This window comes from Tupaia chinensis, unplaced genomic scaffold, assembly GCF_000334495.1.
Source record: "Tupaia chinensis unplaced genomic scaffold, TupChi_1.0 Scaffold000502_1, whole genome shotgun sequence".
In the NCBI taxonomy this organism is placed as follows: Eukaryota; Metazoa; Chordata; class Mammalia; order Scandentia; family Tupaiidae; genus Tupaia; species Tupaia belangeri.
The window spans coordinates 744,228-757,265 of NW_006160014.1; the positions used below are offsets into that span (position 1 = coordinate 744,228).

General features: G+C 48.5%; 1 protein-coding gene and 1 pseudogene across 1 annotated transcript; both read left to right on the forward strand.

Moving 5' to 3' along the window:
• The first annotated feature begins 873 nt into the window (after positions 1–873).
• On the forward strand, positions 874–1,325 carry LOC102497310 (60S ribosomal protein L26-like; annotated as a pseudogene).
• Positions 1,326–8,037: 6,712 nt separating this feature from the next.
• Positions 8,038–12,673, forward strand: INTS5 (integrator complex subunit 5). The gene is made up of 2 exons (XM_006156581.3): positions 8,038–8,193; positions 9,541–12,673. Exons 1-2 carry the CDS (start codon positions 8,114–8,116, stop codon positions 12,515–12,517), a joined length of 3,057 nt encoding a protein of 1,018 aa, XP_006156643.1. The 5' UTR covers positions 8,038–8,113; the 3' UTR covers positions 12,518–12,673.
• The last annotated feature ends 365 nt before the right edge of the window (positions 12,674–13,038 follow it).

Sequence of the window (13,038 nt, forward strand, 5' to 3'; positions counted from 1 at the left end):
CGGCATGAGTTTAAGCCACCGGGTCTGGGACTTGAATTGCGGTTGACTACATGGGAGTTCAGCAGCATAGCTATTATGCTAATTGCTGGTCCCATTTTTTGAGAAATTTTTGCTATAGAGTGCATGCGCTTGCCAGAAAGACAGAGAGAGAGAGACAGAAAGCAAGAAATCACCCCCCGGGGGGATGGTCACACTACATTCCTTTGTCCTCCATTCTCCTCTCTGGATCTTGGGAATGCACGCACGCGTGCCCTGTGTGAGTTTAAGCCACTGGGTCCAGGACTTGAACCACAGTTGACTACATGAGAGTCCAGTGGCATAGCCATTATGCCAACTGCTGGCCCCTTAAAAGAAATATTTTATTTGACTTTATTTATTTTAATTTTATCAGAGAGTGAGAGAGAGAGAGAGAGCAAGAGACAAAGCAAGCTGCCAGATCCAGGACTTGAACCAAGGTCAGCCATGTGGGAGTCAAGTGCCTCGAATCACCACACCACCTGTGGGCCCCAATTATTGTTATTTTAAAATTTGCTGCAGGGCATGTATGTTCACCAGTGACAGAGAGAGAGGGGGAGAGTTAAAATGAGTCCTGCCAGGTCTGGAACTTGAACTGCAGTCTGCCATGTGGGAGTTTAGTGCCCTAACCACCATGCCATCTACTGGTCCAAACTTAATCATTTGTACTACTGCAGACATCTAAATAGACATTGTCTTCCAGGGTCCCTATCACTTTCTGTCTTACCTTCCCAATTAGATACCAATAATGGACAGCCTTTATATTGGGTTGTTGGAAAAATCAGAAGAGTCATGATGTATTTTTCTTTTTTGAAAAAAATTTGTGGGCTTTTCTCTTTCGTGGCCATCACTGGAGCGGCAGCGGCCAAAATGAAGTTCAATCCTTTCGTGACTTCTGACCGAAGCAAGAACTGTAAAAGGCATTTCAATGCGCCTTCCCATATCCGAAGGAAGATAATGCCTTCCCGGCTTTCCAAAGAGCTGAGGCACAAGTACGACGTGTGATCTATGCCCATCCGAAAGGATGATGAAGTTCAGGTTGTGCGAGGACACTACAAAGGTCAGCAAACTGGCAAAGTGGCCCAAGTTTACAGGAAGAAATATGTCATCTATATTGAGCGGGTGCAGCGGGAAAAGGCTAATGGCACAACGGTCCATGTGGGGATTCACCCCAGCAAGGTGGTTATCGCTAGACTAAAGCTGGACAAAGACCGCAAAAAGATCCTTGAACGGAAAGCCAAGTCTTGCCAAGTAGGAAAGGAAAAGGGCAAATATAAGGAAGAAACAATCGAGAAGATGCAGGAGTAAAATAATCTTATATACCGTTATTAAAAACTGCTAAAGTGAAAAAAAAAAAAGAAAATTGGGGGACCACCAGTTGACATAATGGCTATGTTGCTGGACTCCCATCTAGTTGACTAGCATCGGTCACAACTCCCCATGTTAAGTATGGTAGCCACACAGTTAAATACACTCCCCAATACACATCCAAATAAGACTCATTGGGCCTTTGTTCTAGATCCTCCCATGTTACATCCAGTCACTTAAAAGAATCCAAAAATTAAAATATTCACAAATGATTCACATCAACTAGAAAAAAAAATCCCACTAAATCAATAAATCAATGGGTAAAATTTAACTATTTGGCTATTACTGATTCACCCCCTATTTGTCTTTCCTCCACACAAGACTCTTTTTAAAAATTATTTATTGGGACCAGCAGTTGGTGTAATGGCTATGTCGCTGGACTCCCATAAAGCCAACCACGGTTCGAGTCCCGGACTCGGTGGCTTAAATTCACGCCAGGCGCGTGTGCGTGCATACCCAAGATCCAGAGAGGAGAATGGGGAAAAGGGATTGCTGCATGGCCAACCCCCCTGGGGGGGGTGTGATTTCTCGCTTTCTGTCTCTCTGTCCCTATCTTTCTGATGAGCGCATGCACCCTATTGCAAAAACAAAAACAAAAACAAAAACCTTTTCCAAGAAAAAAATCTTAATTTTATTTCTTCATTCTTTTTGTTTTAAAAAAATTATTTATTTTTATTTATTCTTTTTTTTTTTTTTTAATTTGCCCAGAGAGAAACACAGAGAGAAAGAGGGAAAGTGAGAAAGCAAGTCACCAGGTCCGGGACTTGAACCATGGTCAGCCATGTGAGAGTGTCCAGCACCTTAACCACCATGCCACCTGCTGGTCCCCTCATTCATTTATTTTAATTTGACCAGAGAGAGACACAGAGAGAAAGAGGGAAAGTGAGAAAGCAAGTCACCAGGTCCGGGACTTGAACCATGGTCAGCCATGTGAGAGTGTCCAGCACCTTAACCACCATGCCACCTGCTGGTTCCCACATGACTCTTGTGTGTGAATTGTTCAAGAGATAAAACGAGCCATGTACAACTCTAGAACTAGATACACACATGTTGGTATACATCCCTTTTACAATCCCTCCATTCTCCTTAGGGGATCTTGTGCATGCATGCACAAGCGCCCAGCATGATTTTTAAGCCACCAGGTCCGGAACTTGAACCATAGTTGGCCATGTGTGAGTCTAGCAACATAACCACTACACCATCTGATGGTCCCCAGCTTGTGAAATATTTAAGGGGAAGGATCATATGAAAATCTTATAGCTGAAGAACTTGTCTGGTTTAAAATTTAAGGCTTGGGGCCAGCAGGTGGTATAGCAGTCAAGGTGCTAAATTTCCACACGGCAGACAGTGGTTGATGTCCTGGATCTGATGGCTTAAAACTCACTTTGGGTACATATGCATTCATGCCCAAAATCCCAGGAGGAGAATAGAAGAGAAGGGATTGCAGAATGGCCATCCCCTTGGAGGCGTGATTTCTCACTTTCCCTCTCACTGTCTCTATCTCTCCAGTGGGAGCACACACCCTATGGCAAATACCTAAAAACAAAACAAAGCAAAAATTGAGGCTCTGAGAAGGGCTATGTTTGGTCCAAGTTTGAGGCAAAGCTGGGGAATGTAATGTATTGTTTTAGAACAGTGCTTGCTAATAGGTCATAAACACAATTCTTAAATGATTGAATTTCTAAGATTTAAGGTCAAATAACCAAAATTTTTCATGTAGCTTCTAAAGCACAATAATTTCAAAAGTATATTGGGGCGGGGGGGAACCAGCAGTTAGCCTAATGGCTATGTTGCTGGACTCCCACGTAGTCGACCGCGGTTTGCGTCCCAGACCCAGTGGCTTAAAACTCACGCCAGGCATGTGTGTGTGCATGCTCAAGATCCTGAGAGGAGAATGGAGGAGAAGGGATTGCAGTGTGACCATCCCCCTGGGAGGTGATTTCTCGCCTTCTGTCTCTCTGTCTCTGTCTCTCTGGCAAGCACACGCGCCCTATAGCAAAAAGCCTCTCAAAAAAAGAGTATATTTAGGGGGATCAGCAGGTGGCATAACGTTTACGTCACTGGACTCCCATGTAGTCAACCTTGGTTTGAGTCCTGGACCTGGTGGCTTAAAACTCATGCTGGGCACTGGTGCATGCCCAAGATCCCAAGAGAAGAACAGAGAAGGGTTTGCGGTATGACCGTCCCCCGGGGGGTGATTTCTTGCTTTCTTCCTGCGCCTTAACCACTACTCCAGGGGCTGGCAGGTGGTGTGGTGAAGGTACTGGACTCCCACATGGCCGACTATGATTTGAGTCCCAGACATGATGGCTTGCTTTCTCACTTTCTCTCTGGAAAAATTAAAATATAAATAATAATAACATTAAAAAAAAACTCTCTTACAAAAATAGAAAATAGGGGCTTGCAGTTGGTATAGTGGTTAAGGCGCAGGACTCCCACATAACCAACCATGGTTTGAGTCCTGGACCTGAAGGCTTGTTTTCCTACTTTCTCTTTCTCTCTCTCTGTCTCTTTCTGGTCAAATTAAACAAATAGTAATGAAAATAAATGAAATAAAATAATTCTTTAAAACATATATAATTTAAAAAGCATATTTAGGGGCCAGGAGGTGGCATGGAGATTAATGTGGCTGGCTTCCACATGGCTGACTACGCAGTATGAATCCCAGAGCACATGCTTAAAAACCTGCCAGGCATGTGTGCATGCGTGCCCTAAATCCTGAGAGGTGAATGGAGGAGAAATGATTGTGGCATGGTCATTCTCCCTACCCCGAGGGGTGCTTTGTCACTTCCCTTTCTCTCTGTCTCTCGCTAGTGAGCACACATACCATATAGTAGAAATTTTTTTAAAAGTGTTTTTAGTACTTACTGTCTGGTACTGTTCTAACTCACACTTACATTGAGAGTAGTAAGCCCTCTGGTTAATACAGACCTCAGGAGACCAGCAGTTAGCGTAATGGCTATGATGCTGGACTCCCACGTAATCAACTGCGGTTTGCGTCCCAGACTGGGTGGCCTAAAACTCACGCCGAGCGCGTGTGCGTGTGTGCCCAAGATCCCGGGAGGACAACGGAGGAGAAGGGATTGCAGCGTGGCCATTCCTCCAGGGGGGTGATTTCTCACTTTCTGTCTTTCTGTCTCTCTCTCTCTGTCTGTCTGGCGGGCACACACGCCCTATAAGATCGGACGAAAAAGAAAGAAAAAGAAAGAAAGAAAAGAAAGAAAAAAGAAGAAATACAGACCTCAGAGCTACTTTTTTTCTTTCTTCTTTTTTTTGAGAGTTTTTTTTTTTCCTATAGGGCACGTGTGCTTGCCAGAAAGACAGAGACAGAGAGACAGAAAGCAAGAAATCACCCCCCCGGAAGGGATGGCCACACTGCAATCCCTTCTCCTCCATTCTCCTCTCAGGATCTTGGGCATGCACGCACATGCGCCTGGCATGAGTTTAAGCCACCTGCTCCAGTACTTGAACCACAGTTGACTACATGGCCAACATATAGCCATTACATCATCTACTGGCCCCTTTTTTCTTTTTAAAAAATTGCTAATAGGGCACATATGGTGGCCAGAGTCAGAGAAAGAGAGAGAAAGTGAGACATCAACCTCAAGGGGGAATGTCCATTTCACAATCCCCTCTCCATTCTCCTCCCAGGACTTTGGGCACCCATGCACTGTGATGTTTTTCATGGCAAAAGTCTGGACTCAAACCACGCAGTCAGTCATGTGGGATCCAGCCCTGCCTTAACATCTTCACAGGCTGGCAGCTACTTTACCTTTCATTCATTCAACTACTGTCTATTAAAAACTTAGTATTTAGGGGCCAGAAGGCAGTGCAGTGGTTAAGACGCTGGACTCACACATGGCCAACATGGTTCAAGTCCTGGAACCAGTGGCTTGAAACTTATAGCAGGTATGTGTGTGGGGGGGTGCCCAAGATCCCCGCAAGAGGAGAGTGGAGAAAAAGGGATTACATTGTGGTCATCCCCCCGGGGATTGCTTTCTCACTGTCTCTCTATCTCTATAGTGAGTGCATGCACCCTATAGCAAAAATCTCTCAAAAACAAAAACAAAAACAACTTACTATTTAGATAGTGGCCAGCAGGTGGTATGATGGTTGGGGAGCTAGACTGACGCATGGAGTCTTGGACCCAGCGGCTTAAGAATTACTCCAGGCACTCATGTGCCCAAAATCCTGGGAAGAACATGAAGGAGAAGGAATTGGAGCATGGTACTGCCCCCTGGGGTGGGAGTGTGAAGTTTTAAAAAAGAAAAAAGAAAAAAACCTACCAGATACCAGGCAGACCCTATTATAGGTAATCACCTACAAGAATGAGTTTTTACTTTTTTTAGAGAGAGAGATTTAGCTATAGGGTGTGTGTGCTCCCTGAAGGGACCGAAAGCGAGAAATCACCCCCTGGGGGGATGGCCATGACACAATCCCTTCTCCATTTTCCTCTCAGGATCTTGGCCATGCCCGCACACATACCCAGCGTGAGTTTAAGCCATCGGATCCAGGACTTGAACCATGGTCAACTACATGGGAATCCAGTGACATAACCTTTATGCCAACTGCTGGTCCCACATCTGGCATGAGTTTTAAGCCACCGGTCTAGGACTTGAACTGTGGCCAACTATGTGGGAGTCCAGTGACGTAACCATTACACAATCCACTGGTCCCAAGTTTTTCTTTTAAAGAATTTTAAATTAAATTAAATTTATTATTATTATTTCTTAAAGAGAGAGAAAGTGAGAAAGCAAGCCACCAGGTCCAGGACTTGAACCACAACAGCCATGTGGAAGTCCAGCGCCTTTAACCACCATACCACACCACAGCCCCTGAATAAGTTTTTTTTTTTTAAGAGAAAGGGCACATGTGCTCTCCGGAGAGAGACAGAGAGACAGAAAATGAGAAATCACCTCCTCAGGGAGATGGCCACACCACAATCCCTTCTCCTCCATTCTCCTCTTGGGATTTTGGGCATGTATGCACACACACCCTATGTGAATTTCAAGCCACCAGATCCAGGATTTGAACCACAGTTGACTATATGGAAGTCTAGTGATATAACCCTTACGTCATCTGCTGGTTCCTAGAATGAGTTTTTAGGGGCTGCCAGTAGCTATGTAATTGGACTTCCACATGGCTAATTGCAGTTTGAGTCCTGGACCCAGTGGCTTGAAAATCACACGGGGTGTGTGCCCAAGATCCCAGAAGGAGACTGAAGAAGGGATTGCTGGTGGCCGCCCCTCCCGGGGGAGTGATTTCTCACTTTCTCTTTCACTGTCTGTCTCTCTCACAGGCAAGCACTCATGTTCTGTGGCAAAAAAGAATGAGCTTTAATAATATCTGCAAAGTCTCTATTGCCACAGAACTTATTTGTTGGTGCTCATACAACAAATACAGTAAAAGAGCTAATGTTTTGGGACTAGCACTTGGTGTAATGGCTATGTCGCTGGACTCCCATGTAACCGACTGCGGTTTGAGTCCTGTTAGGCACACACAGTTTGTGCCCAAGATCTCGAGAGGAGAATGGAGTAGAAGGGATTGCGGCTTGGCCATACCCCCGGGAAGAGATTTTTGGCTTTCTGTCTTTCTGGTTAGCACAGGTGCTCTATATCAAAAAAATTTAAAAAAGAGCTAGTGTTTACCATTGTACACACTTCAAAAAAATTTTAAAAAGAGCTAGTGTTTACCATTGTACACACTAACACTGATGCTACCTTGTTTCAATTTTCATAAGAATCCTGCCAGTTAATTGTCTTCTTACCTCCTTATTTCCAGACAAGGAAGCAGGCATAGAGAGGGTAAGTAAAACAGCTTGAAAACGGAATAGCTCCCTGGAACTTGACCTAGGTAGACTGGCTCAAGTGGGGGCTCTTGAGGTTTGGCTCTCTACACCAGGTGAGTGTCTGCAGGTATGAGATGTGAATTAGACTGCGGTCCCTATGTTGGGAAGTTGGGGTGAAAGCAAAGCCTCAACGATGGAGACCTATAGAAGGATGCACCTACCTCCAACTGGGAAGACACTTTCAGCCAGCTCGCCAAATTTATTTCAGACTCACTCTCCCGCACCTTTTTTTTTTTTCTTTCCTTTTTTTCATCCTCTCTTAAGAATTTTCTTTTCTTTTGTCTGTGTCTTTTTTGCTTTTCCCCTTCCAGTCTCTCTAATGAATTGGCGTTTACATCGTCATTGTTTATCAATTTAAATATTTTCTAGTCCTTTGTATTTTCAAACGCTCGTGAGTTAAGAGGCCAGCAGGTGGCGTGGTGGTTAAGGCGCTGGACTCCCACATGGCCACTTGCAGTCTGAGTCCAGGACTTTGCGACTTGCTTTCTCACTCTCTCTCTTTGTCTCTTTCCGGTGATCGCATGTGCTCTATAGCAAATTAAAGTTAATAGTAATTTTTTAATTATTTTTTTTAAAGCTTGTGACTTGAACGTTTTGTATTTTTAGTTTAAAAAAATTCCCTATGAATTGGATTACAGTACGTGTCAATAACCTTTTTCAAAAAATGGTTACGCTGAGGGCGGATCGACTTCCTGCTGTCATCTCCACTGTCCTACTCTGGGACTCCGACGTAGCGCGGAACTAAAGTTTGAGGATCACGGACATCGCCGGATTACTTTTCCTGAGAGGCCTCGTCGCTGGTTCCTTTCAAGTTTCCCGTCAGCGCGCATGCGTCGTCTACGCTCCGCCGCTCCCGCCTCGGGCTCGGGCTAGGGCTCCGGGATGTCCGCGTTGTGCGACCCTCCCGGGGCCCCAGGGCCTCCCGGTCCTGCCCCAGCCACCCACGGTCCCGCGCCTCTCAGGTAGTCAGAGCCCCTGGCATCTTTCCCCCCCCCGCGCTGGTTCCCAGCCTTCTCGGCAGAAACCCGGACCTACCTCGAGAACTCGCGTCAGGGTTCTCAGAGATTCCTGGTTGGGTCTTCCCAGAACTCAGGGACTGCCCCACCAAACTCCGGGCTTCACTACCTGCCCTCCCAAGACCTGGATCATGCCTCCCCCTACTCTTCAATGCCTAGCTACTCCAGACCTTGGCTTTGCTCTTCCAAGAGTCGGGGGGGTATCAGAACTATAGGGAACCCAATTTACCCTGACCCTATTAGAAACCCAGGTCCCTGACTCCATGGATACTCCTTGAGAGAGCCCAGCCCAGAAACCCACTGAATGCTTCCTTCTAGCCTTTCCCACTGAATGCATTCTGGCGGAGATATTCCCCTCATCTTAGTTTTATCTTTTTGTTCGTTTTTGCCTTTTTTTTCTTTTTCTTTTTAAGGAACCAGAGAGGAATGACACAGAGTTCTGTCAGCTCCTAGAGGGTGCTGTCTTAGACAGAAATGACCAGGAAAGGAAGATTTTTGTCTCCTCTCATAACAGACTTCGGAACCTTTGAGACAGAACTGCCTGTCTTTTGGGAGGGGAAGGGTTAGGAGGCATTACCCTGTCTGTGCACTGGGACAACTGATTGCCAGGCACATTGAGGGTGCTGGTTAGGTGGTGTTTGTTGATATGGTGATGGGTGGTTAGGATACTTGCAGAATATGTGAAGAAATGGGTGTTGGAAGAGCGGCCAGGGCGTTTATGGTTTTCTTTCCATTAAGAACACATTCCCGGGTGCTTGTATTGTGAGGATGAGTGTGGTAATGTTGGAAAGGTTTTTTTTTGTTTTTTTTTTAAGCGGTTGTTATAGAAACATAAAATATATATTTACTCAACTCCACAAATTTTTAATTAGTACTGCCCATATACTGGGCACTCAATAGAAGGGGATTCAGTGTTGAAGAGCACAGAAATGGTTCCTGCCCCCTTGGAGCATATTTTTGGTTACTTAACCTTGATTTCCTTATCTATAAAATAGATCCTCATTGAACCTACCTTATTGAGCTATTGTGAGAATTGAAATAATACATGCAAAGTACTTAAAAGGGAGCTTGACATATTCTAAGTTATCTGTTATCAGTATTATTGTTGTTACTGAAATAAAAATAGCTACCATTTATTGAGTGATTAGTGTGAACCAGGTATGGGTGAGTGCTTTACAAGCATTTTCATGTGAGGGAGGTACAGTTATCCCTAGAAACTTAGAAACTCACAGAGAATGTAACTTGCCTAACATCTTACAGTACTCTAAACAGACTTCTTTTGCTTCTTCGTAGTGCTCAGGAGCTGTCCCAGGAAATCAAGGCTTTTCTTACTGGAGTAGACCCCGTCCTAGGCCACCAACTCTCAGCCCGGGAACATGCTCGATGTGGTCTTCTCCTGCTCCGCTCTTTGCCACCTGCTCGGGCTGCTGTGCTTGATCATTTGAGAGGTGTCTTTGATGAGAGTGTCCGGGCCCACCTTGCTGCCCTGGATGAAAGCCCTGTGGCTGGTCCACCTCACCTCCGTCCACCTCCACCTTCCCATGTCCCTGCTGGAGGACCTGGTCTAGAGGATGTGGTACAGGAAGTACAGCAGGTGCTCTCGGAGTTTATCCGGGCCAATCCGAAGGCCTGGGCACCTGTGGTCAGTGCATGGTCCATTGACCTTATGGGACAGCTGAGCAGCACATACTCAGGCCAACACCAGCGTGTGCCCCATGCTACTGGCTCTCTCAATGAACTGCTACAGTTGTGGATGGGTTGTAGGGCCACACGCACATTAATGGACATCTATGTGCAGTGCCTCTCAGCTCTTATTGGTAGCTGCCCAGATGCATGTGTGGATGCCTTGCTGGATACCTCTGTCCAGCATTCCCCACATTTTGACTGGGTTGTGGCACATATTGGCTCCTCTTTTCCTGGTACCATCATCTCCAGAGTCCTCTCCTGTGGCCTTAAGGACTTCTGTGTCCATGGTGGAGCTGGAGGTGGAGCTGGTGGTAGTAGCGGAAGCTCCTCTCAAACCTCTACAGAGCCCTTCCCTGGATCTCCTGCCATCCCTGGGGAGAAACGAGTGCCCAAGATTGCCTCAGTTGTAGGCATCTTAGGACATCTGGCCTCCCGCCATGGAGATAGCATCCGACGGGAGCTCCTGCGAATGTTCCATGATAGCCTGGCAGGGGGATCTGGGAGCCGGAGTGGGGACCCTTCCCTTCAGGCCACTGTTCCTTTCCTACTGCAGCTGGCAGTCATGTCACCGGCACTTCTGGGAACAGTCTCTGGAGAGCTTGTGGACTGCCTCAGGCCCCCAACTGTGTTGAGCCAGCTGCAGCAACACCTGCAGGGATTCCCCCGAGAGGAGCTGGACAACATGCTGAACCTGGCTGTGCACTTAGTGAGCCAAGCCTCTGGGGCAGGGGCCTATCGCCTGCTACAGTTCCTGGTGGACACAGCTATGCCTGCTTCAGTTATTACCACCCAGGGCCTGGCTGTGCCAGACACCGTGCGTGAGGCCTGTGACCGGCTGATCCAGTTGCTTCTGCTGCATCTGCAAAAACTGGTTCATCACCGGGGAGGATCTCCTGGAGAAGGGGTACTGGGCCCACCCCCACCTCCCCGCCCTGTGCCCTTTCTAGATGCCCTAAGAAACCATGTTGGAGAGCTGTGTGGAGAGACATTACGTCTAGAACGGAAGCGTTTCCTCTGGCAGCACCAGCTCTTAGGCCTGCTATCTGTCTATACCCGGCCTAGCTGTGGACCTGAGGCCTTGGGACATCTACTGAGCAGAGCTCGAAGCCCCGAAGAGTTGAGTTTGGCCACTCAGTTATATGCAGGGCTAGTGGTCAGTCTGTCTGGCCTTCTACCCCTGGCCTTCCGAAGCTGCCTGGCTCGGGTGCATGCAGGGACTTTACAGCCTACCTTTACAGCCCGGTTCCTGCGCAACTTGGCACTGCTAGTGGGGTGGGAACAGCAGGGTGGTGAGGGCCCTGCGGCACTAGGAGCCCGGTTTGGGGAGTCTGCTTCAGCCCATCTATCTGACCTAGCTCCTCTCCTGCTGCATCCTGAGGAGGAAGTAGCTGAAGCTGCTGCATCCCTTCTGGCCATTTGTCCCTTTCCTCTGGAAGCCCTGTCCCCTTCCCAACTCCTAGGACTGGTGAGAGCTGGAGTGCACCGCTTTTTTGCCTCTCTGAGGCTGCATGGCCCACCAGGTGTAGCTTCAGCCTCTCAGCTTCTCATCCGCCTCTCTCAGACCTCCCCAGCTGGGCTCAAGGCTGTCTTGCAGTTCTTAGTTGAGGGAGCCTTGCATCGGGGCAACACAGAACTGTTTGGAGGGGAAGTGGATGAGGACAACGAGACACTGTCAGTTGTCTCAGCTACTTTGGCTTCTGCCTCCCTGTTGGACACTAACCGGAGGCACACTGCAGCTGTGCCAGGTCCTGGAGGGATTTGGTCAGTTTTCCACGCTGGAGTCATCGGCCGTGGCTTAAAGCCACCCAAGATTGTCCAGTCACGAAATCAGCAAGAAGTGATTTATAACACACAGAGCCTCCTCAGCCTCCTAGTGCATTGCTGCAGTACCCCAGGGGTTGCTGAATGTGGGGGATGCTGGGGGGCTCCCACTCTGAGCCCGGAGGCAGCCAAAGCAGTGGCAGTGACCTTGGTGGAGAGTGTGTGTCCTGATGCAGCTGGTGCTGAGCTGGCCTGGCCCCCTGAAGAGCATGCTCGAGCCACTGTGGAGCGGGATCTCCGCATTGGCCGGCGCTTCCGGGAACAGCCCCTGCTCTTTGAGCTATTAAAGCTGGTAGCAGCTGCTCCCCCAGCCCTGTGCTACTGCTCGGTGTTGCTACGGGGATTGCTGGCTGCCCTCTTGGGCCATTGGGAAGCCTCTCGCCATCCTGATACAGCCCACTCCCCCTGGCACCTGGAGGCATCTTGCACCTTGGTGGCTGTCATGGCTGAAGGAAGCCTCCTGCCACCAGCCTTGGGTAATATGCACGAAGTATTTAGCCAACTGGCACCTTTTGAAGTGCGTCTACTGCTGCTCAGTGTCTGGGGTTTTCTCCGGGAGCATGGGCCCTTGCCTCAGAAGTTCATCTTTCAGTCAGAGCGTGGCCGCTTCATCCGGGACTTCTCCAGAGAGGGTGGGGGTGAGGGTGGACCCCACCTAGCTGTACTGCACAGTGTCCTCCACCGCAACATCGACCGCCTGGGTCTTTTCTCCGGCCGTTTCCAGGTACCTTCCTCGTCCACCCTCCTTCGGCAGGGGACATAGCTTTTTCCATGCCCCAGAAGCGGAGGGATGTTGAGCAGTAAAGAGAAGAGACTAAGGTGCTACAGAAGGGTGAAGGTTTCCTTTGGCCTAACGAGCGCTGTCACTTTTTTCCCGCCCCCACCTTTTTCTAAATAAAATTTGCCGAGTTGAGAAACAGTCCAGTCCTTCTATCTGCTGCGGAGCGCTGGCAAAGTCGGACAGCGCCTAGCTTTGGACATTCCCACCCGCGTCCTGAAGCTCCACCCCTGGCTCCACCCTCGGCTAGCATTTAGAGGCTCACTCCGCCAATGGGATAGCCACCCGGCGCAGCCAATGAGAAGGCCGGAAGGGGCGGGCGCTCAGATACGTGGCTCAACACGCGCGGGGGGGAGGGGTGGCTTGGGGTCAAGGATCAAACCCGGCACAAGATGGCGGCGGGAGGGGCAGGGGGGGGGGGGGGGGGGGGGGGGGGAACTGAACTCTGTGCACTGGGACATCTCAGAACCTGGGACAGTTCCCGGCAGGCACCAAGCCCCCCTGAG